We start from the raw sequence: 22,779 nt of genomic DNA, 5'->3' as shown, positions 1-22,779 counted from the left end.
AATGATGAAGTATCTTAAAGGGTGCTGAAAAGTCGAGGGTAACATTAGTAGTTAGAAGCAGATATTATATTCTCCTTGTCTTTGTCAAAACAACTGCAAATTATTATTAATATGGAGTAGGAATGTGACATTAGTTAGTGGCATGAACTGTAACCCATGTTTTATATCTAAAATAAGCTTGCTGGGGAAGAAGCGTCACATCAGGAGACATCTCACTAATGTGTAACATTAGGGTGGTTCTTATTTTTTTAAATTTTGTGTTTCTTCGCGCTCGCCCTATAATTTTTTTCCTTTTGTTTTAAGAAGAATTTTAAGATCTATTTTGTTGAAACTGCAGATGACGAACCCGTGCTGCAGTGGCCGAGAAGCTACATCGTGTCATTGCGCATTGTTTACTAATGCATATGCCTGTGCTTGACTATCACACTCCAGAATGAATTTTTCACTCTACAACGGAGTGTGCACTGGTACTAAACTTTATGGCAGATTGAAACTGCTCGACTGAGATTCAAATTCGAGATCTTTGCCATTTGCGGGTGTGTCCTCCACCAACTGAGCTACCAACTCAGGACCCAACCTCACAGTTTTACTTCCACCAGTGACTCATCTACTGCCTGACAAACAGTGCAGAAGCTCTGAGTCTCTAAGGACCAGTACTCCTGGAAGAAAGGATATTGCCGATACTCTGATCATGAAAAAAACGAAACTGAAAAGAAAATTGTGGTAGTACTAGCATTGATTCATGCTTTAGTCACATATTTTCTATGTCCTGTTACATTACATAACATTACATTTAAATATCTTACATTTAAATATATGTAACCATATCTGCACAATAAATATATGTAAGTTGATTTCAATTTTATATTCCAATATAAAATACACACATTTATTTCAGTATATGTCTTATCTAAAAATTTAAATTTGTTGTGGTGTGGTTTACTGTTGATTAACTGTAATGAAATATGGCACATTAGGGGGAAAAAAAAACAGGTGTGCCATTCTAATCACTTGACACTTTTATGTAACCAACATGTAAGGATCATACTAATGATAGCTGTCTAGCACCACATAAGTAGTAATAAAGTGATATAGCTTCTCAGCAACTGCAATTTAAATGAAAGTGGTCCTAAAATTCTTGGTAAGAAGAAACACAAAATTGGAATAAATCAGAACCCACAAGTGTAACATCACCTCTAGGCATATTCACTGATAACAGCAACTCGTGTTGGCTGTGAAACTGATTTTCATTGGTAAGTTGTTGACATTTGTACCAGTTACTTGTCTGTTAGGCTCTTTTTGTGTCAACTGTTCTTACACTGTGTTACATGGTTTTGATTGGAAACTATTCCTTGTAAACAAGTTGGACATTCTCCATTGATACCACAAATTGGATGAGTTCATTTGCACTACAGTTGTGGGCATGTTCAAACACATTTCCTGTCTAACATTTGCATCTCCTCATTAATCATTATTGGACTGATTCCATACAACGGACTTCACTGCCACAAGTTATGTCAGCAGAAGAGGGTCACCATTCACAATCCTCAAAAGTGCCTAGTATGCTCTTTCAAGGAAGTGACTATTATTTTGTACTGTGAACTTATTAAAACATTAATATCTAGGCTGTAAATGAAGCTGGCAACACAGCTGCAACCTGTTTCCTAACACTTGATCACAAGTGCATGTGCCATTTGAGTAGTAGTAAGAAACTGTTGACATTCTAGGAGAAAGAATAAGTAAAGTATCTGCTGTAAAGAAAACAAATCTATAACTATTTTAACATTGTTCTTGAATAATCAAAAATGTGGTTGTGCACAATTCTTGCTTGTAGTTGCTATTTAGCCTCATCAAATTTCCTGCCACTGTGTGGAAATATTTGTTTGCAGTGGTGGCCGGCCTGCATTTGGACTACCACCTCAGCCGTTCCTTCCAGGGCTCCACCGCTCCGCTCCAGCAGGGGCACCCAGCTCTGGTATGGGGAACATGGCCCAGGGCTCTGTACACCAGGTCAGTAAATTTAGTACGTTAGCTGTGTTTGCGGAAATATTCCTTGTATATATTTGTGTGCTGGAGAAAATGAAACTGGCCTGGAAAGAAACAGTGAAGCGGAATTGTCTTGTTAATGAAGAGGAGACCTGCCTCTTACAGAAACAGTGATTTCGATGTACCAATCAGTTATTCACCTGTCTGCACACGAGCATCTCCCGCATGTACTGTCCCATGTATTTCAGTACATCATTATGTTTCAATGAGTGAAAGGATCAGATGTGTTAAGTGATGAGTTGAATGCTACACAAAATGAAGCTTACAATAAAACAGCATGTGTTTATTGTTGAGTGTTAAACGAATAAAAACCATTACTAACCAAAAACAGTAAAATTTTAAAATCCAGAAAAGAATGTTAGTGATATGTACTCCCATGATCAGCTAAATAATTTATGCATATTGAAGTCTGTAACACAAGAACACTCCGTATACATTAAAGTGAAACCATAAGATTACTTACATACTTGCGATGACCTAGTCACGATTGCACAATGTGTTGGTGAAATCTCCTGGCCACCTCAATCATCTGATCTATCTCCCTGTGATTTTTGCCTGTGGAGGAAAATGGATCACATGTACTCACAGTCACACCCTGGAAAAGCTACAGCAGAATGTTGAAAACACTATTGATGCCAGCCCTCAGGCAGAGCTGCTACTTGAGTCTACCAGTTTGATAAATGAAACTTGGTTCTGCATTGATGTCAGTGGTGGTCGCTTCTAGCACCTTCTATGTTGTTCATTGAGAGTCACTACTGCATCAGCCTTATTACAAACATTTTCTGTGTCAGTTTTATTTTTATTTTGTGTGTGTGTGTGTGTGTGTGTGTGTGTGTGTGTGTGTGTGTGTGTGTTAGGATTAGAGATGCCAGCCTTTTAACTGTTGTAATCTGTCCCAATTTAGTTAACATCTGAAAATCTTCCATGTTCAATACTCTCCAGCTTGTATGTACAGGGTGACCCAAAACTAACATTTGAAAATTCAGTACTTCACAGAATAATGTAGGTAGAGAGTTAAAAATTGACACACATCCTTGAAATAACTTGGAGTTTTATTGACACCATAAAAATTGCACAAATTAACCAACAGATGTGCTTCAAATGGTACAGAAGCAGTAATTAGCATAACAGTTGAATTTTTAGCAAAGATTATATTCTAAATAACAAACGTTCAGCACGTTAGCCATCATTCATCAACAATACCTCTAGTTCAGGGACCATGTTGTGAACTGCGCTATACAGCATATTAGTAGGTGTGGTGAGAAACTGCCAATGGATGTTGTCTTTTAGTAGCCCCAATGAGGTCAGAGACTTCAGGTTACCCCACAACCAGTGACCACATGTATCGAAGCCAGGGAACTCGGGAGGGCAAGCACGATGGAACTGGTGGCTCAGCACGCGGTCCTCACCAAACAATGTGCACGAGAGATCATTCACATTTTAGCAGTACGGCATGGAGCACCATCCAGCATGTGTTCATCAACGATTCTAGGGATGATCTAATTCTGTAACATATTGGCATGCTTTGCACCCATTATCATAACAGTTTGGAAAATAGCACCTCACATCTCCTTAAAGAAAAAGGATCCAATCACATTTGATGCAATAAATCTACACCACACCATGACTTTCTCATCCTGCAATGGGGCATCCACGACTTCCAGGATTTTTGGTAGCCGAAATTCTGCAGTTCTGTGTATTGAAATACGCTTGGAGTGTGAAATGGGCTTTGGTGATCGACATCATCATGCTAGTAAACCTTCAGGACAGTGTCTTTTCTGATAAATTAAACATGCTGTGATAACTGGCACATTTGACCACCTGTCACAGCTCATTTTATACATGATCTTATGTGGTAAAACTGATGTGTTGTTCTCTAGCACCAACTGTTGCCCAATTTTTGGATTTGTTTTTGGTTTCAATGAAACACCATGTCATTTCAGGCACATGTGTCAAATTTTACCTCTCTACCTGCCCTATTCTGTGAATTAGAGTATTTTCAAATGTTAGTGAACTTTTTGCGTCACCCTGTATTTTCTAAAGGATGTTTAGTTGTACACCATGAGCTGCGCTTCAAAAGTGTTTATTTGGCAGACTGGTATATTTTGGGCATATAGTCCATCATCATTGGATCTGACACTGAGAACAAACAAACAAATTATGAGGATATCACAACACTACTTTGTATACACTAAAGTAGGGACATAAGAATGATTACATAATGTGCACATATCATGATGTGTCTGTCAATGACGTAGATGGGCGCAGAATGTAAATAGTCTTATGCGTCTACTTTAGTGGGTACAAAATGTTCTGTGTTGTTGACATCAATATGTATAAATCTGTTTGTATATCCTCTGTATCAGATGCCACTGATGAGCTATATGCCCGAATGTCAGTCTACCAAATGAATACTTCGGAAGTGCAGCTCATAGTGCGTGACAAGATGTCCTTTTATGAAATTATTGAAAATACTGATGTCGCTCGACACCCCCTCTCCCTCGCACCCGAAACACACTCGTTAATTAAAAATTTTCATTATATGCTAATTTTTCCTCTGTAGATGTTACTTTGTTTCTGAAAAAGATTTAGGTTCAGAAGGGGACTGTCAGTTAGTAAATAAGTTGTGCAAAGGCTGACTCCTCTAATCAAATTTACAAGAAGATAATAAACCTTTATCTGTTGGTATTGTGTATTATAGTAGGAAGGGGGAGGATTGGAGATCCAATGGTGTTGTTGGTACAACTATCCATTACAATGTGTTCTGTTCTGTTTGCACCACAGCTAGTGGCTTAGTTGGCTCATAATGTTAGACTTTTAGTGTGTTACTGGTATAAAAGCCAGAGTTCTGCTGCAGCGTTACCTTTTGCCTGCTGCACTGGGCCCCCTCTTCAGAAGTGGCTTTGTGACTGTCCACCACCCTGCGAGGGTCAGGAGGCCTGTGTTTGCGCTGCCTCCGACACCACTTACATTTGCAAACGAGTCTGAGGTAAAAGGGAGGCTGCCAGTTGTTTGTGAGAACCCTGGCACACCGTAGACAGTTGTGTAGTATTTCCCCAGTAGACCCAGCACTATGTATGAGTATAAAGTAGTTAGATATTGAATTTCCGAACAATATATGACTCTAACTGCTTCCTGTAAGTGTATTGATCTTTGATGGACGTGGATACTTGGGTTGGCTCCAGTAAGTTTTGTAAATGAAAGGAACTGATGTTATATTATGAGCTTATACTGCTAACAGATTACCAATAATAACTTTATTAAACTGGAAACCCCACCAGAACCTGAATTTCAACTTTTTCTTTGGGCCCAAAGATACTGTTTCGATGAAGTTAGTAAATGCGGTCAAGGTGGGCACAGAGGAGACAATAGCCAGTCAAATACCAAGGGGAGCTGTCCAAGGAATTCCATATCGGAATGGGTGTGACACAAGGTGATGTTATTTCGCCACTGTTCTTTAATCTTGTCCTAGATAAAGCAATCCGAGAAATGAAAAGAGAAAACAAACGGGTGACACCAAATGGTAAGAGAGATTTACTGGGTTATGCAAACGACATCGCAGTTGTAGCAGAATCGGAGGAAGAGGTGGCAGAAACCATAGAGGACCTAGCGCAAAATGTAAGAAAGATAGGGTTCTGGATTAATGCAGAAACGAAAGAGGTAATGGAGGTATCAAGAGAAGCTCCTAATGACATCCCGTGTAAATGTAAATGTCGAGTGACTAGGGCCTCCCGTCGGGTAGACCGTTCACCGGGTGCAAGTCTTTCGATATACGACGCCACTTCGGTGACTTGCACGTCGATGGGATGAAAATGATGATGATTAGGAGAACACAACACCCAGTCCCTGAGCAAAGAAAATCTCTGACCCAGCCGGGAATCGAACACGGGCCCTTAGGACTGACATTCTGTCGCGTTGACCACTCGGCTACTGGGGGCGGACTGTGACATCCCATTACAGGTAGGGATATGAAATTTGCTAAGGTGGAAAATTTTAAATACCTTGCTACATGGTTCAACAGGCAAAATAATTTAACATGGGAAATAAACCAACGTATTGTGAACGGGTCTAAAATTATTTCAGTCTAAAGTAGATAATGTCGTCCAAGAATCTGTCAATTACGACCAAACTTAAAGCATACAATGCCGTGATAGTGCCAGTATTGTTGTGTAGGACAAAGACCGTAAGCACAACAGAGAAGTATGGAGAAAGCTTGTTGGTCTTTGAAAGAACAATTATGAGAAGGATCTTTGGACCTGTCCGGGAAGAGAGCTCGTGGAGATACAGAAAAAAACCAAGAATTGTACGAGCTGATGAGGCAGCCGAACATCGTTCAAAAAGTGAAAGTGCGGAGAGTAAGCTTGGCAGGACACATTGCTAGGAGACCGGACACCTCTCGGGCAAAAGCCGTACTTATGGGAAGACTTGATGGTGCCTGTCCAGTTGGAAGACCTAGGAAGCAATGGGAAGATGAGCTACAGAAAGACCTTTTCCAGCTAGGAGTCCATGACAACTGGATCCAAAGTGCACAAGATCGCCACCTGTGAAGGAGCATCGTGAGGTCGGCACATGATCTACAGGATCCTCAATTCTCGATGTGGTGGTGGAAACTGTTTAGTAGGAAAAATACTAAGTAACTATCTTGAAAGTGAAACCCGAGATGGATACCTTAGAATTCAGATCAGCAGCAAAGCACATAGTGGATGAGACATTATTATGTTAATCTTATCAAAATCCTTCCAGGTGTACTGACATGTCATAAAGTACTTAAAATACTATAGTACAAAAATAAGATATTTCAGCCATACTGCAGCTGTATTGCTCAGATTGGAGGCGTATTTAAAGTGGGGAGGGGGAGGGGCATGAGAGCTTACTTGTGGGACAATGTTTTCCTCTTGTCAGTTTCAGAACAATGGCAAGACTATATATACATTGTTAGTTAACAAGTTACTGTAGTGGCTGCTGAAGCTGCTGCCCTGTGGTCACGATCTCATTGTACTGGGATTGCTGGCAGATGGGACATTGGAGGCTTTCTCAATCTTCTGTACTGATGCTCGATGATGTGCAGCTAGCATTGTTTTCTATCGTGCAAAAATTTTTACCTGGGTTCCTACAGAAGTCATCAGTTGAGTTGAAGATTTCTAGCAGGTGCTCAGATGAAATATTGGGCATAATGGAAGACAGTGACTGCATCCCCAAAACATCAAGAATTCAGTATGTCAGGAAAATTTCAAGATGCTGTATGGCTGTTGTTCAGCTGCTTTGGAAGTTAGGTTGCCCCTGTTATTTTGCTGGCTTCACAAGCAACCCATGTGGAATTGATGTAATTCCACAACCGAGCAGGAAAACATGGACCCACAACTTTGTCACCAATTCTCAGTGGGCTATGAATTACCAGTAAGCTGTGTAACACACAAATATTTTGACATATGTCCACTCTCTCTCTCGTAGAATTGACCAGTGGTATTTTAGATCCAGTAAATTCTATATCAATTTGACACTGGTGGTCTTAGGACACTGATTGAAATTGGAGAGAATAAAGCATCAATTCCCAGCTAAATCAGTCTATTACCAGAGGAAGGCCAATGCAACATGACCAAGATGGCCTTTATTTAGTATTTTATCATTTTCTGTTAAATATTTTATAAGATCACATGGCAGGATTTTAATGAGTTTGTTACCAGCCATGGTAGCCTCTGTGTCATTCTGTTCCCTTGTCCCAATGGTTAATAGAGGTCTGTATAATTTTGTAAAAACAAAAATGCCCATAATAATTAATAAGATAATCTGTAATTTTAGTTTAGTAGTTTAACTAACAGTTTCCCCTAAGATGTGGCTCTCACCATCATGAAAAAAATTCAGCTCATGTTTGACACCTTTTTGTGTGTTCATGTGGATAGTGCTAACTGCCTTACTTAAAAACTTAAATCATACATAGCAAAATTATTTGGGCTCTTTTGTGTGCTAAGAATCCCATGGTCTGCAGTAGCACAATTTCATTTTAAACTCTTACCCTAATAATCAATTTCACATTATTGAAAATAGTTGCATGTGTCATAAGTGTCTGAAATACATGAAAACTCATTTATGTGAATTTTTGTAACAAGTTTTCATGAAGTTAATTGACTAAATTGAGCAGTGTTCTACATTTCACCAGACAGACATTAGCAATATGTACTTTGAACTTGGAATACTGCACCCGTAGTGGGTTGGACAGAAACATGTCAAATGGTGTAGAAAGAGGTTTTAATCTACAACTCTAGTAATTGTAGAAATATGAGCTTTCACTTCATGATCCCATTTTAGGTCTAGGTATTAGGAATAGAGGTGTCATATAAAGTAAATGTATATTATTGACCTATCTCGTGTGTAATATTTTAAAGTAAAATATTAATGTACAGTTTTTCTAGTTTAAATGTGATCACTAGGTACACAGCAGTATGCAGTGTGGCTTGTAGCTTCTGAAAGTGCATGTAGTATAAGCTTACAATCTCATCATTAGTGAAATAAACTGGGTCTCATTTTGCATTAACTATTCCATCTATTTTTCTGTGCTCCGGTGCTTGGTCACGACTGGTATCATTCATCTCCAAGCGAAACCATTCTCTCTCTCTCTCTCTCTCTCTCTCTCTCTCTCTCTCTCTCTCTCTCTCACACACACACACACACACACACACACACACACCCACACACCCTCCCCCCTCTGTGTGTGTACTAAGAGTGTGTGAAGTGTACGTGCAAACTTCCCACTTCTCTCATATGAGGCGACTTACTTGGTGTAGACACAGCTGGTCTTCTTCTCTGGGTAGCCAGCTTCTGGAATCCCTATAAATTCTTCCTCCGAAGAATGATGCTAGTTACAGGAACCTTAGAGACTCTCTCTCTCTCTCTCTCTCTCTCTCTCCTTGCGAAATAAATAGGTACTCTAAGAACGCTTTTCAACAACTATCGGTACATTTGAGCTTCATAAAGAACAAAATTCACACTTGGCATATAAACATTTGACTTCTTGTAAGTCACTCGTATCATCTCACATTAGAAACAGATTTAAGTACATTTTAGAAAAGAGTTGGCTTAACTTGCAAACAAATTTTAAAATACGTCTTGCCTCCATCAAGTCCAAGATAAGAGTTTTTTCAGAATTCCAAATCTCAAATATTCATGTTATTCATAACAATGGTCACTGAATGATTAACACAGAATAACCTAGAAGTTCCATAGTTCTTCCTTGCTCTTTCACTACTACTTCCATGGATCGACCGACAAGTACTCGTCAGTGCTGTTCGACCGCCGGGTCTATAGTCTTCTCACGACAAACTTCAAACCTGCGCGCGTGCGCACTCTCTCTCTCTCTCTCTCTCTCTCTCTCTCTCTCTCTCTCTCTCTCACACACACACACACACACACACAGTAGGTAGGATTCTAACATCCCACTCTCACATCTAAAATATCATGAGTTCTAGAATTTACATTGAAATTCTCAAAACACTAGTGTGTGTGTGTGTGTGTGTGTGTGTGTGTGTGTGTCATGAGTAACAATATGTCCTTCTCCAAATACTGTTGGTATCCCAACCTAGAGTTTCCATTGTTCAAGAAAGTGGGTTGTTTTATAACAAGGGAGAAAACTGGGATAATATTTACAGATTCCCTGACTAATTGGAAGCATGCATCTGGAATATTTACTTTGTCAAGGCTATGCCCACTAACACAAATGTAACAAGAATGAGATTTTCACTCTGCAGCGGAGTGTGCGCTGATATGAAACTTCCTGGCAGATTAAAACTGTGTGCCCGACCAAGACTCGAACTCGGGACCTTTGCCTTTCGCGGGCAAGTGCTCTACCATCTGAGCTACCGAAGCACGACTCACGCCCGGTACTCACAGCTTTACTTCTGCCAGTACCTCATCTCCTACCTTCCAAACTTTACAGAAGCTCTCCTGCGAACCTTGCAGAACTAGCACTCCTGAAAGAAAGGATATTGCGGAGACATGGCTTAGCCACAGCCTGGGGGATGTTTCCAGAATCCATATCAGTGCACACTCCGCTGCAGAGTGAAAATCTCATTCTGGAAACATCCCCCAGGCTGTGGCTAAGCCATGTCTCCACAATATCCTTTCTTTCAGGAGTGCTAGTTCTGCAAGGTTTGCAGGAGAGCTTCTGTAAAGTTTGGAGGGTAGAAGACGAGGTACTGGCAGAAGTAAAGCTGTGAGTACCGGGCGTGAGTGATGCTTTGGTAGCTCAGATGGTAGCCAAAGTTTAAATTTCATGTAGCAGACATGGTAAATGGATCACAACAAGCCCACTTTCCAACAGCTGTCTGTGCAGCCAGTATATTTTGAGAAATGGTAAGGTAATAAACAAAGAAATGCAAATATTGGGATTGTTAATACCTGTTGGGTAATTCCTATATAAGCTTGATGAAAGAGATAAAGATAGCAATAAGTATTATGTTTAATAACTGTACTCATAATTTCAGAGTTAATAATATGAATATAATAGAGGGAAACATTCCACGTGGGAAAAATATATCTAAAAACAAAGATGATGTGACTTACCAAACGAAGCGCAGGCAGGTCGATAGACACACAAACACAAACACACAAAATTCAAGCTTTCGCAACAAACTGTTGCCTCATCAGGAAAGAGGGAAGGAGAGGGAAAGACGAAAGGATGTGGGTTTTAAGGGAGAGGGTAAGGAGTCATTCCGATCCCGGGAGCGGAAAGACTTACCTTAGGGGGAAAAAAGGACAGGCATACACTCGCGCGCGCACACACACACACATCCATCCACACATATACAGACACAAGCAGACATCTGCTTGTGTCTGTATATGTGTGGATGGATGTGTGTGTGTGTGTGTGTGTGTGTGTGTGTGTGTGTGTGTGTGTGTGTGTGTGTGTGTGTGTGCCTGTCCTTTTTTCCCCCCTAATGTAAGTCTTTCCGCTCCCGGGATTGGAATGACTCCTTACCCTCTCCCTTAAAACCCACATCCTTTCGTCTTTCCCTTTCCTTCCCTCTTTCCTGATGAGGCAACAGTTTGTTGCGAAAGCTTGAATTTTGTGTGTTAGTTTGTGTATCTATTGACCTGCCAGTGCTTCGTTTGGTAAGTCACATCATCTTTGTTTTTAGATATATTTCAGAGTTAATACTTTGATTTGGACCACTGATAAAAGAGAGAGACACATTATCCCAGTGTTGACAAGGTTAGCTTTTGGGATCCTTTACCATGTCTGCTACATGAAATTTAAACTTTGATATTTATGTCATTACGTCATCAGTTTTCTAATGTGTGTAGTATACAGAACAGCAGATGAATTCACAACACAACATTCAGCCACTGTTACACAGCATGTCGCTGCTTTATATCACTGAGTGGGTTACAACAGCTACACAGTACATGAAAATCACAAAATGTCAAAATCGCAATCCCAATAAATAATATTCTAACAGCCAAAAGCGGTATGATTTCATTAAAAAATTTCATGAATGATGTGGACCCAGTCTATCCAAACTTTAACTTAATTATTGAAGCTTTTTGTTTTGCTTCACATCTTATATTAGTTTCCTTAGTTAAAGCTGCATACTTCCTTGTTGCTAAATAATATGTGCTATAATACCAACTTGTAAGCACTGGGTAGGTCATATCCTTGTTCTTTCTTGTGGACTATGATCTAAGTGTTTCATTTATCACTTGGGATGTTTCAGAAACCAGTCAGCAGTGTAGCACCAACGTCAGTGCAGCATCAGAAGCCATCTCCAATTTATCAGACGTCGTCGACAAAGATACAGCCGGTGCAGCCACAAACGATCAGCTCTACAGCTCCCCAGGTATGTTTATCCTGTGTGTGGCGCCATTCACAGAACACTAGAGAAATGAGGCATTTTACAAGATAAGAAGTTACTCTTGTGTTGCTCGATGGTAGTACAGGTCACATCAGAGATGATTTCAATTTGTTGTTATAAGATTTTTTTTTTAGAGGAAATGGGTCAAAGAAGAGACTGGGTAAGAAAAGGCATTTTATGAAGAGAATTAAGAGTTGAATATGTAACACTAATGTCAGAGAATACAAGAGAAAATCTTGATGCAATAAAATAAAATAAATTTCTACAATACATACGGCTGTTGGTAAATTATTGCATCAAGAAGTTCATGCCAGCCGTCGTCCCACGATCCATAATGGATCAACGAAGATTAAACAAGAGAAAATGGCTTGAACATCATTAAAGAATAGAAGACTTCACAGTAGAAAAGCTTACCATCATAACCCAATTGGCAAAATATAATTTGGCAGAGCAAAGAAGAAATGGTGAGGAATTCTTTGAAATCAAAAGAGGCAAAACCATGAGTTGTGAAATGAAAAATGGAAATACATTTGTTTGTTTGGCCATCTTCCGCAGCAACTGTTAACATCTGTTGTTATAGGTTATCTGTCTTGAGCTGACTGCAGTGTAATTAAAGAGAGTTAGTTACACCAAACGCATTTCACTTTTATTTACAAAGCGTCTTCTGTGGTATTCTGTAAATTGGATACACATGTTTGTACATTTATTGTTTTGATTCTTTTAGGTTAAAAACAGCATTTTCTTTATGAAGTTGGACTGAAAGCTACTTACGGTATTTCTTTACATAGTCTGCACCTTCCCCTCTTGCTAGCAGTGGCTCGTGTCGACAGGCTTATTTCACATCTGCAGTTTTTGGCATTTTGCTGAAACAATACAGATTCTATAACAATGTCAAAACCTAGAAAGAAAGTACAGAAACACACTACCATGATCACAAAGGCAGATAAAGGAGAAAGAGTGTTTCTCATGGATAAAGAGCAGTACATCAGTAAGGCACAAGAGTTCATTAAAAATATAAATAAAATTAAAATCATATCCAACAAACAGATCCCAAATGAAGCTGAGAAACACTCTAAAAGACATTAAACATAGAATACAAAACAATGAAAAAGGAAAACTGATACAAACAAATTCCAATGCACCTTCCCTCCAATGCCAACCAAAGATACACAAGAAAAATCTCCCTGTTAAAGCTATTGTGAATTATAGAAATGCTCCCATTTACCCACTTGCAAGATACACACTGAAAATCTGATCAGAAAACTACAAATTACAATAAGACGGGACTATAAGAAACACCACACAATTGATTCGGTACGTAAAAGACATAAAAGTTCCAGACACAGCCACCCTCCTGTCATTTGATGTAGAGACTATGTATTCCAATATACCAATAACTGAAACAATAAACATTATAGAACAAAATCTTAAGACACACAGTACACTTCCACATGAATGCATCAAAGAAATAGTCAGGCTTTTAGAGCTAATAACAAAACAGAATTATTGTCATTTCAATAACGAATTCTACTTACGAAGTGAAGGATTACCAATGGGGTCTCCAGTGTCTGGAACCATAGCAAACATATTTATGAACCATTTAGAACATACTATATTTAACAAAATAGTGTCAAATAGGTACAACATCCTATACTGGATTAGATATATGGATATCTTGTACCTGATAATGAACCAAACAATAAAATTGACTAGTTACACACAGACATAAATTCTGTTCATGATAAGATACATTTTACAATAGAGAAAGAGCAAAATAGACAGTTAAATTTCTTGGACTTTACCACAAAGATTCGAAATGGCCAACACACATTTTCCATATACCAAAGACTGACAACAACACACACATTTATACAAGAGATATCACAACACTCCAATTCTCAAAAGCAGGCAGCACTTGCATACATGCTCCACAGACTAAACACAGTATCATTAGATACAGACGATTACAAAAAGGAATGAATACTATAATACAAATAGCCTCAAACAAACACACACCCAACTGTCATCAAGAAAAGGACAAAATTGCACACAAACAAATACATAAAATACAGGGATTGAAACAACACAAGGTGTGAAAGAAACAAAGTAAAAGATGGCACACAATGACATAAAACCACAAATTCACACACAGAATATCCAATATTTAAAAAAAAAGGCATAAAAATAGCACACGGAACCAACTTAATTCAGAAATACTTCCCAAAAACAATAGGAAAAACTGATCTGTATCAGAAATAAGGAATATACCAACTGAAATAGAATACACAAGATGCATGATACATAGGTCAAACCAAGAGGACACTTGACACCAATGCAACAATGAACATGTAAGAGCATGGCAGTATAGGACAAGTCATTCAACTTTTGCAGAACACTTACACCAGCACCAACATAAAATTACAACCAGAGACACAGACATGGAAATCATAAGGATATAAACAACAACAAAAAACACCACCTCACCTTACAAGAAAACTACCAGATCCAGAAAACCGTAACAGAAAAGAAACAACTCATAAATGATCAGATCAGCTTGGCAAACCACACACTTATCAAACTGGTTGACCACTTAACATAACATTAAAAGTACAGAAAATATAATCACAGGCTCTATTTACCACGACCAGATTTGTCCCATAATCCCTGTCCAGGCCATCCCTGTCACCCCCACAACGTAAATGATAACAAACAATTAGGCATAAACACTGTGGCAGTGATGAATGAAAAACAGTTAAGAAAGTCAGTTATAAATAGCACAGCACAGGAAATAATCCAAAATGCAAAAAACCACTGCTAGCAAGAGGGGAAGGTGTAGACTATGTAAAGAAACACTGTAAGTAGTTTGCAGACCAACTTCATAAATAAAATGCTGTTTTTAACCTAAAAAACCGAGCGAGGTGGTGCAGTGGTTAGACACTGGACCTGCATTCGGGAGGACGACGGTTCAATCCCACGTCCGGCCATCCTGATTTAGGTTTTCCGTGATTTCCCTAAACCACTCCAGGCAAATGCCGGAATGGTTCCTCTGAAAGGGCACGGCCGACTTCCTTCCCTAATCTGATGAGACCGATGACCTCGCTGTCTGGCCTCCTTCCCCAAACAACCCAACCCAACCCCCCTTAACCTAAAAGAATCACAAAATAAATCTACAAACATGTGTGTGTCCAATTTACAGGATACCACAGAAGATGCTTTGTAAATAAAACTGAAAAGCATCTGGTGTAGTTCTTTCTAATTACACTGCAGTCAGTTCAAGACCGATAACCTATAACAACAGATGAAAAATGGAAACATAGTTAAGGTTTATTTACAGCTGCGCACCCTGCACTGTGTGTGTAGGTGCATACCTCTCCCTCAACATATACAAATACGTGATTCCATTCGCACATATGTGAAACCGTGCATGTTGATCCGGTGATATACATGCCTGCTTTGCTAGTAGCAGCTGTCAGTGCAGCCAGTATATTTTGAGAAATGACAAAATAATAGTAACAAATGTAAGTACTAAGATTGTTAATACCTGTTGGGTAAGCTTGATGAAAGAGAAAGGATAACAAGAAATAATATGTTTAATAAATGTACTCATTATTCCAGAGTAATACTTTATTGTGATGCATCACTGATAGCAAAGGACCATTCAGAATAGAGAGACATTATACCAGTGTTGACAAGGTTACTTCTGAAACTTCAAATTTCTTCTAGCAGGGATCATTACTCCAGTTTGAAGTTCCAATCAGAATCAAACATTGTCATAAATATTTTCCAGGCTTGCTTGGAATTCCTGGAAAAAGATTTTAAACTAGAGGATGAAAACACACACTTATTTGGGGCTTTAGTTTCCTCCAGTAGACAATGAATATGAGAATTTGTTTACTTCTGAACATAAGACATTCTAGGAGTATGTGAAATGGAAGTGATGAAAGGATAATGCATTTCTGTTTATGTATGCACCAGACACATGACTAGGTCTTTGTGACAGTGGAGGGTCTTATTTTGTCAAGTGTATTCAGCCCCCAAATGTTGAGAACTGTTTGGCTACTATCAGAGATTTTGAATTGAGATGGAATTTCCAGCTCTGTTAGAGGTCTTTTGACTGCAAATCTATGGTTACCATACAGCAGTGCAAACAGCTATTTCAGTTACTTGCCCTTGTCAGTGCAAAATATCTGTGTATCCAAGTGGCTTGTAAAGAAACCAGGACATCTTTGCCAGTCCAGGATGCCAGAATTACTTAAACACATTGACGTCAAAGGTACGAACGAAGGCTTATTATTTTGTTCACATTTACCTTTATTGTTTCTAGTTTGTACTTACTTATGAGGATTTGTAGACAGTCATTGTCTTTCATTCTGCTTCTGAAACCCACAGAATTCCCACAAACAAAGAAATGCGCAATAAGTCAGTCAAGTTCTAAATGTTTCTTGTTGGACCACTTGGCCATCAAACAGATAAATTTGAATGAATGTGGGGAAACAGTCTTTCAACTGAGACGCCTAGTAAAGTACATCAGCATCTACATGGATACTCTGCAAATCATACTTAAGTGCCTGGCACTGCTATTCTTTGAACATTCTTGATGTACTCCGTTAATCCTATGTGGTAAGGATCCTAGACTGGAGAGCAGTATTCCAAAAGAGGATGGACAAGTGTAGTGCAGGCTGTCTCTTCAGTGCTCTGCCAATAAAACAGTGTCTTTGTTTTTCCTTCCTCACAACATTTTCTAGGTGTTCTTTCCACTTTAAGTTGTTCATAATTGTAATTCTGAGGTATTTAGTTGAATTTATGGCTTTTAGATTTGACTGATTTATCGTGTAACTGAAGTTCAACTGATTCTTTTTAGCACTCATGTCGATGACTTCACACTTTTCATTATTTAGGGTCAATTGCCATCATACAGATGTCTTATCTAAATTGCTTTGCAATTTATTTTGCTTTGCAATTTATTTTGCTTTCTGATGACTTTACTAGTCAACAAACGACAGCATAGTCTGCAAACAAGCTAAGATGGCTGTTCAGATTGCCTCTAAAATCATTTATATAGAAAAGAAACAACAGAGGGTCGTCACCACCTTGGGGAAAGTCAGAAATCACTTCTGTTTTACTTGGTGACTTTCTGTCAATTTCTAAGAACTGTGAAGTAAAGCATGAAACAAACACAATCACGGAGAGGCACATGAGTGTTGCACTTGTCCACACCTGGGATGGAGAGGCATCTGCATCTACATACACTGGTCCATGTTATGAAATGTCAGGTTTGCATGAGGTTGCACCATTGTCTGGGCTCCCTTGCCTCTTTGTTCAGTGGCCTCACACACCTAGTATGCAAGGAAGTTGGACAGATGTAAACACACTGAAAAAGCACATTTAGACAGCCTGAGGTATGTATCTCTTTAATTGTTCAGCCATGCAATGCATTTCTACAGCAGATGTTGGTGCTGAGTCCACCACAGGGGACCTCGACACCTCTGACTGGCACACCAGAGTCCGCCCCTACCTCTGCGTCAGTAACTGCAGCGACGACTCTGCAGCAGCCTTCCACTCCGAAGCCGGCGCTGCCACCTAAGCCGACGGTGCCGCAGGTGAAGCCCACACCGCCACCACCACCCAGGCAGACGGCGCTCCACCAGCATCAGGGCTCAGCAGACGACAGTCTAACAACCTTGAGGTACGGATGGGATTGTCGCATTTCTGCTACTGCAATTACCAACATTGAATCTAAATTTTGAACTTAAAAAATTGTATACCTTTTTGCATGTGAGTCATGTGTCATGTGGCATTACAGTCTGCCAGCACCTCCTTTCCTCCCTATTTTCACCTCACAAGCAGGGTAGCACTAAAAATGCCCAGTGTCCTCAGTTATTTGTTCTGTACATTCCAACTTCTATCTTCGTTTATATTTTTTGCCTCTGCAGATCTCTAGTTCCTCATTTTCATGGAGGACAGCAGTCTCATGATTGAAACCTGTCAATGACACCCTTTAATTATGAATTTCATTCCCACTCCTAAATATCTTCTTCTTCTTCTTCTTCTTCTTCCCTTGTTGCCACTTTGATATACATGTTGAACAACAGATGAGGAGGAATGCAGCCCTTAATTAAGCCGTTTTTAATCTAAGGAATTCTCTCTTGGCATTCTATTCATATTGTTTCCTCTTGGTTCTTGTTTTGTTTATTATTCATTGCTGCCTGGAGTGTATACTTATTTTTATGAGAATTTCAAGCATCTTGAACTACTTTATATTGTCAAACATTTTTTCTGGATTGACAAATCTTATAAATGTGTCTTGACTTTTTGTAAGTATTGCTTCCATTATCAAGTGTAATATTAGAACTGTTGGTCTCTCTCGTTTTCCTAAAGTATGAAATTTTTATTGCTTGTGCTACATTTCTATCCCATTCCATCATTTCTATTTCACCTCAGCCATCAGCCTTCTGTCCCTTTCGACCAGTCAACAATAGTAAACTCTCAGATCTGAAAATGATAATCATACATGGCAAAATTTAGTCATCCATCGTTTGTCATACAACTGAGACTGTGAAAGTAAATGTTCCTTAATGCATGCCTAGATTAGAATTGTGTAGTGCTTCTTTAGTGCACTCAAATGATTTTAAGTACCTTATACTACTTCCAATAGCATTCCTTCAAATGTTGTCATTCGAAAATGTAAATGTATGAGGTCTGTTCAAAAAATACTAGAACTTTGTCCACAATTTTTTTCTATACTTACCTTTTACTTACTGCATGGTCTTCTTTGAAATACTCTCCTCCGCAATTGATACACTGCTCCCAATGTTGCTTCCACTTCCAGAAGCAGTCTCGGTATGCTTCTTATTGGATCGCGCAAAGTGCCATGTGGAACATTTCTTTCGTCTCGTCTATTGTTGCAAATCTCTGTCCTTTCAGCAGAGTTTTTAACTTCGGAAATGAAAGAAAGTCTGCAGGGGCCAGATCTGGAGAATAGTGAGGATGAGGGAGCAGAGTGATTTAGTTTTTTTTTGTCCCAACAGTCATGCACCAGTAGGGATTAATGTGCAGGTGCATTAGCATGATGCAAGTGCTATGAATTGTCTTGCAATATTTCAGACCATTACTTCTCACATTTTCTGACAGACTTAAAACACATCCAAATAGTGCCATTGATTAACGGTTTCTCCCTGTGGCATGAATTCATGATGAACTGATCCTTCAAAGTCAAAGAAAACTATCAGCATGGCTTTGACATTTGACCTGACCTGATGAGCATCTTTTGGTCTTAGTGAACCTTTCGTAATTGTGAAGATTGAACCTTGGTCTCAACATCATAACTGTAGACTACATTCCTGGATCATTTGGTGTCCCCTTGTAAAGGTTTCCTTCAGTTTCATGCATGATTTAATGCAGATGCATTGCTCTCCAACTCTGCCATCTCGAAATTCGCATATTGTGCAACACAGTGTTCTACTCAATACAGCACTGAACAATAAAGAACAGACATAAAACAGTGAAACTTCTGGCATTTATACATTAAACACAGTTGTGGTTAGGTATGCCAATGGCATTTTGCTCCCACACACCATTGGTGCGAAATTACGAATTTTCCAGAATTTTTTGAGTAGACCTCATACAAGGAGCAGACAAATGAAAACTGAATACCCACTACAATGGGACCATGGAATTTCTATTCAAAAGTAGCCATTACACTTGTTAAGATATTTAGCCCACTGGGATGAGACCCTAAAGTCTTGTTTTGTAGAGTGTGCTCGGCCGCTGACAGATCCACTCTTGCACTTGCACATCAAACTGAAACCAACATCCATGTGTGTCTTTCTTCAGGTCACCAAAGATATGGAAATCACATGGTGAACAATTTGGGCTGTACAAAGGATGTTGCAGTGTCTCCCAATGAAATTGCTGAAGCGTGGCCTTCAGCTGATAGTCAGTGTGGGGGTGGACAGGATCATTCTGTTTAACAATATTTGGACTTCATGCACATCACAGTTTCTGTGAAGTGTCTTTGTAACACTGTGCATTGATTGCAATTCCATGCTCGAGGAAATGGATGCGTAGAGTCCCTGCAATGGAAGACCGTTACTGGAATGTCTGTCAACAGCTTTGGATTTCTTTGGCAGGAGAGATGTGGGATGTTTCCACAGTTAGCTTTTCTGTTTGCCCTTGGGCTCAAAATGGTGGCACTACATAAGGCAACCTGAAGAAAGATGTGAGTGGATGTTGGTTGGAGTTGGATGAGGAAGTGCAAGAGTGGGTGTGGTTGTTGGATCTCAGTGGCCGACTGCACCCCACAAAATAGGAATTGTTTGTTATCTTGCAGTAGGGTAAATGTCGTCATTCATGTGGTGGGCACTTGTAGTGGTCCCACTGCGGCTGGTGCACAGGTTCCATTTGACTACCCCTCATACCTTGGCACATACGAATCGGCTAATAACGATTTCACACTTCCTGTAAAAGCAGAAGATTCTTGTTGAATGTTAGCATATGTGATTGGTCTGTGTTCTCCTCCACAAATCTGGCAGTTTTTCATGAAATACTGTTCATTCTGTTTGATGCAGCAGCATGCTATCAGTTTGATAATATTTGATGTGATTAGATGCTAAAATCAGCAAAGTGAATGTCTGTAACATTATCTTGGGTGCCTAATGTAATCCTTCGTCTCATCACTATATTACCAAAAATTAAATATAGTTACAGACTTAATTCAGCAAGTGAATTTTTTGAGAAGGTAACCCAAAGCATATCACCACATGCCAATAATAATAAGGATATCATTAGAACAATAACAATTTCAATGCTGGGTGGGGTTCTTCACTGAAATAAATAACATGACACAGTTTTCTTATAACTTATCATTACTTTTTCTAGGAGGAAGTAGTAATTACACATATTTTCAGTCACTAATTCTGTCTGACTTGCATACAAATTTGAGTTCAATTTGGACAACCTTAACACAAGAAAGAGGCAAGTACTGCAAACACAATACTGCCATGAACTGAATATACAGTTGCAGACACGGTTACTCTGTAACTTTTTGACAAGGAACATAAACTTTTTTGTTACAATTAGTACATCCTTTTTTACAATTCAGTTGATTTCACAGCAAACTGTATATTACAGATTACTTTAATTCTTAATTACAGTCATAATTTTCATTAGTATCTCAATTTTACTGATGAAACTGTATTTGTGAATCTTTCATTTGTTATCATTTAATAATTTCTCAAGTTATTAAGGGCTTTGATATTTGTCCACATAACTTTGAACTTTTATTATTGTGTTAATTTTTCAGTAAATATGACTTTCACAAGACTAATATCTTTTTAGGAAAATCGAGATCTTAGTGATGTGGACAATATATGCTTTTTACTGATTGATGTTATTAGTTTCTTCAACTATTTGACAGAAGTTATAAATAAGAGATTATTTTTCTACAATCAAAATAGATAAATAATGATATGAAAGATTGAAGCGGGAAATTTTGAATGCTAAAGAATGCGTATTAGGTTGTATATTAGTTGTGTGTATCATGTTCTCCTATACCGCTTGACATTGGTGGTTACAAGTGCAATTCTCCAAACAGACAACAGGAGGCTGTACCGGACGACAGCAGCCCCGGTGCTGTGCCGGGACTGGGAGAAGACCAGCAGCAGGCCACGCCCCCACCCCTCCCCAGGTTGCCTGAGGGGCCGCAGCACCAGCAGCCGCCCCCACAGGCACAGGCCCCACCTCCACCACCTGCCATAAAGGCGAGGGGCCCCATCAACCTGGTAAGACACAGTTTTGTCATAAGTTTTAGTTGATACTGTTATTTCAGTTGCTAACTGCACAGTCTGTTTCTTTCCTTATTTCATTGAAATTGTATAGTATTAAAACAGCAATGCTCAGAGTCTTTTAATGTATTACTCCAGACAGCTGGCCATAGACTCACCCACAGTGGGATCTAACTTGGTTATGTGGTGTAGTAAAGCTACACACTCCAGCTCAAAGTACTTTTGAGAAAGTGTGATGATTATGCTTCAAAGCTAAAATATAGAACCAAGAAAATAAAAACTATTGGATTCTACAAAAAGAGCTCTTGCAAAACTCTAAGTCTTCCTGTTGTTCTGTGAGCTTCACAGTGCTGTAGACAATTGCGCTCAGGTTGATGCCATGTTCTGTGACTTCAGGAAGGCATTTGACACCACCCCGCACTGCCGTTTAGTAGGAGAGGAATGAACTTACCGAGTGTTAGACCAGATTTGAATCTGGATTCCAGACTTCCTTACATATAGAACTCAACATATTGCTTTTAGCAGAAAAAAAAACTGACTGACATATACGTAATTTCTGGAGTACCCTAATTGAATATGATCGGACTGTTACTGTTAACAAAGTATATAAATGATCTAGTAGAAAGCATTTTAAGATTGTTAGCAGATGATGAGGTTGTCTGTACGAAAGTAGCAAAGCCAGAAAACAGTATCGATTTGCAGAATGAACCTACAGAGGATTGATAAATGGTGCCAGCCCTGGAAATTGACTGTGTGTGTAAATAAATATAACATATTGGGCATACATAGGAAAAGAAATCTATTATTGTAGGACTATATAACTCAAGACAAATTGCTGAAAACAGTATCTATTGTAAAATATGTGGGAGGATTATCCAGAGTGATCTCAAGTTGAATGTCCATGTACAACAAATTGGCAGAAAAGCAGTTGCAAGAGGAGATTCATAGGAAGAATCTCCAGGAAATGTAACTCATCTGTGGAGGCAGTGGCTTACAAAGTGCTTGTTAGACTTATTCTTGAGTATCCATACCAGATAGGACTGTTGGCAGGAGGGAGGGGGGGGGGAGGGGAGGGGAGGGGGGAGAGAGAGAGAGAGAGAGAGAGA

The 22,779-nt window shown here is 39.2% G+C and overlaps 1 protein-coding gene across 1 annotated transcript in view; it reads left to right on the top strand.

Annotated features, from left to right (window-relative positions):
• The window catches only part of LOC126210001 (apoptosis-stimulating of p53 protein 1-like), a 339,336-nt gene that overhangs the window by 272,530 nt on the left and 44,027 nt on the right, over nt 1–22,779 (top strand). The window contains exons 9-12 of the mRNA XM_049939109.1: nt 1,890–2,010; nt 11,754–11,876; nt 17,336–17,577; nt 21,484–21,670. Coding sequence (XP_049795066.1) covers nt 1,890–2,010; nt 11,754–11,876; nt 17,336–17,577; nt 21,484–21,670 — 673 coding nt within the window. The remainder of the gene's footprint in view (nt 1–1,889; nt 2,011–11,753; nt 11,877–17,335; nt 17,578–21,483; nt 21,671–22,779) is intronic.

This window comes from Schistocerca nitens, chromosome 10, assembly GCF_023898315.1.
Source record: "Schistocerca nitens isolate TAMUIC-IGC-003100 chromosome 10, iqSchNite1.1, whole genome shotgun sequence".
Taxonomy (NCBI): Eukaryota; Metazoa; Arthropoda; class Insecta; order Orthoptera; family Acrididae; genus Schistocerca; species Schistocerca nitens.
Note: the sequence above shows the minus strand (reverse complement) of the source record. Positions and strands in the feature narration are given on the sequence as shown.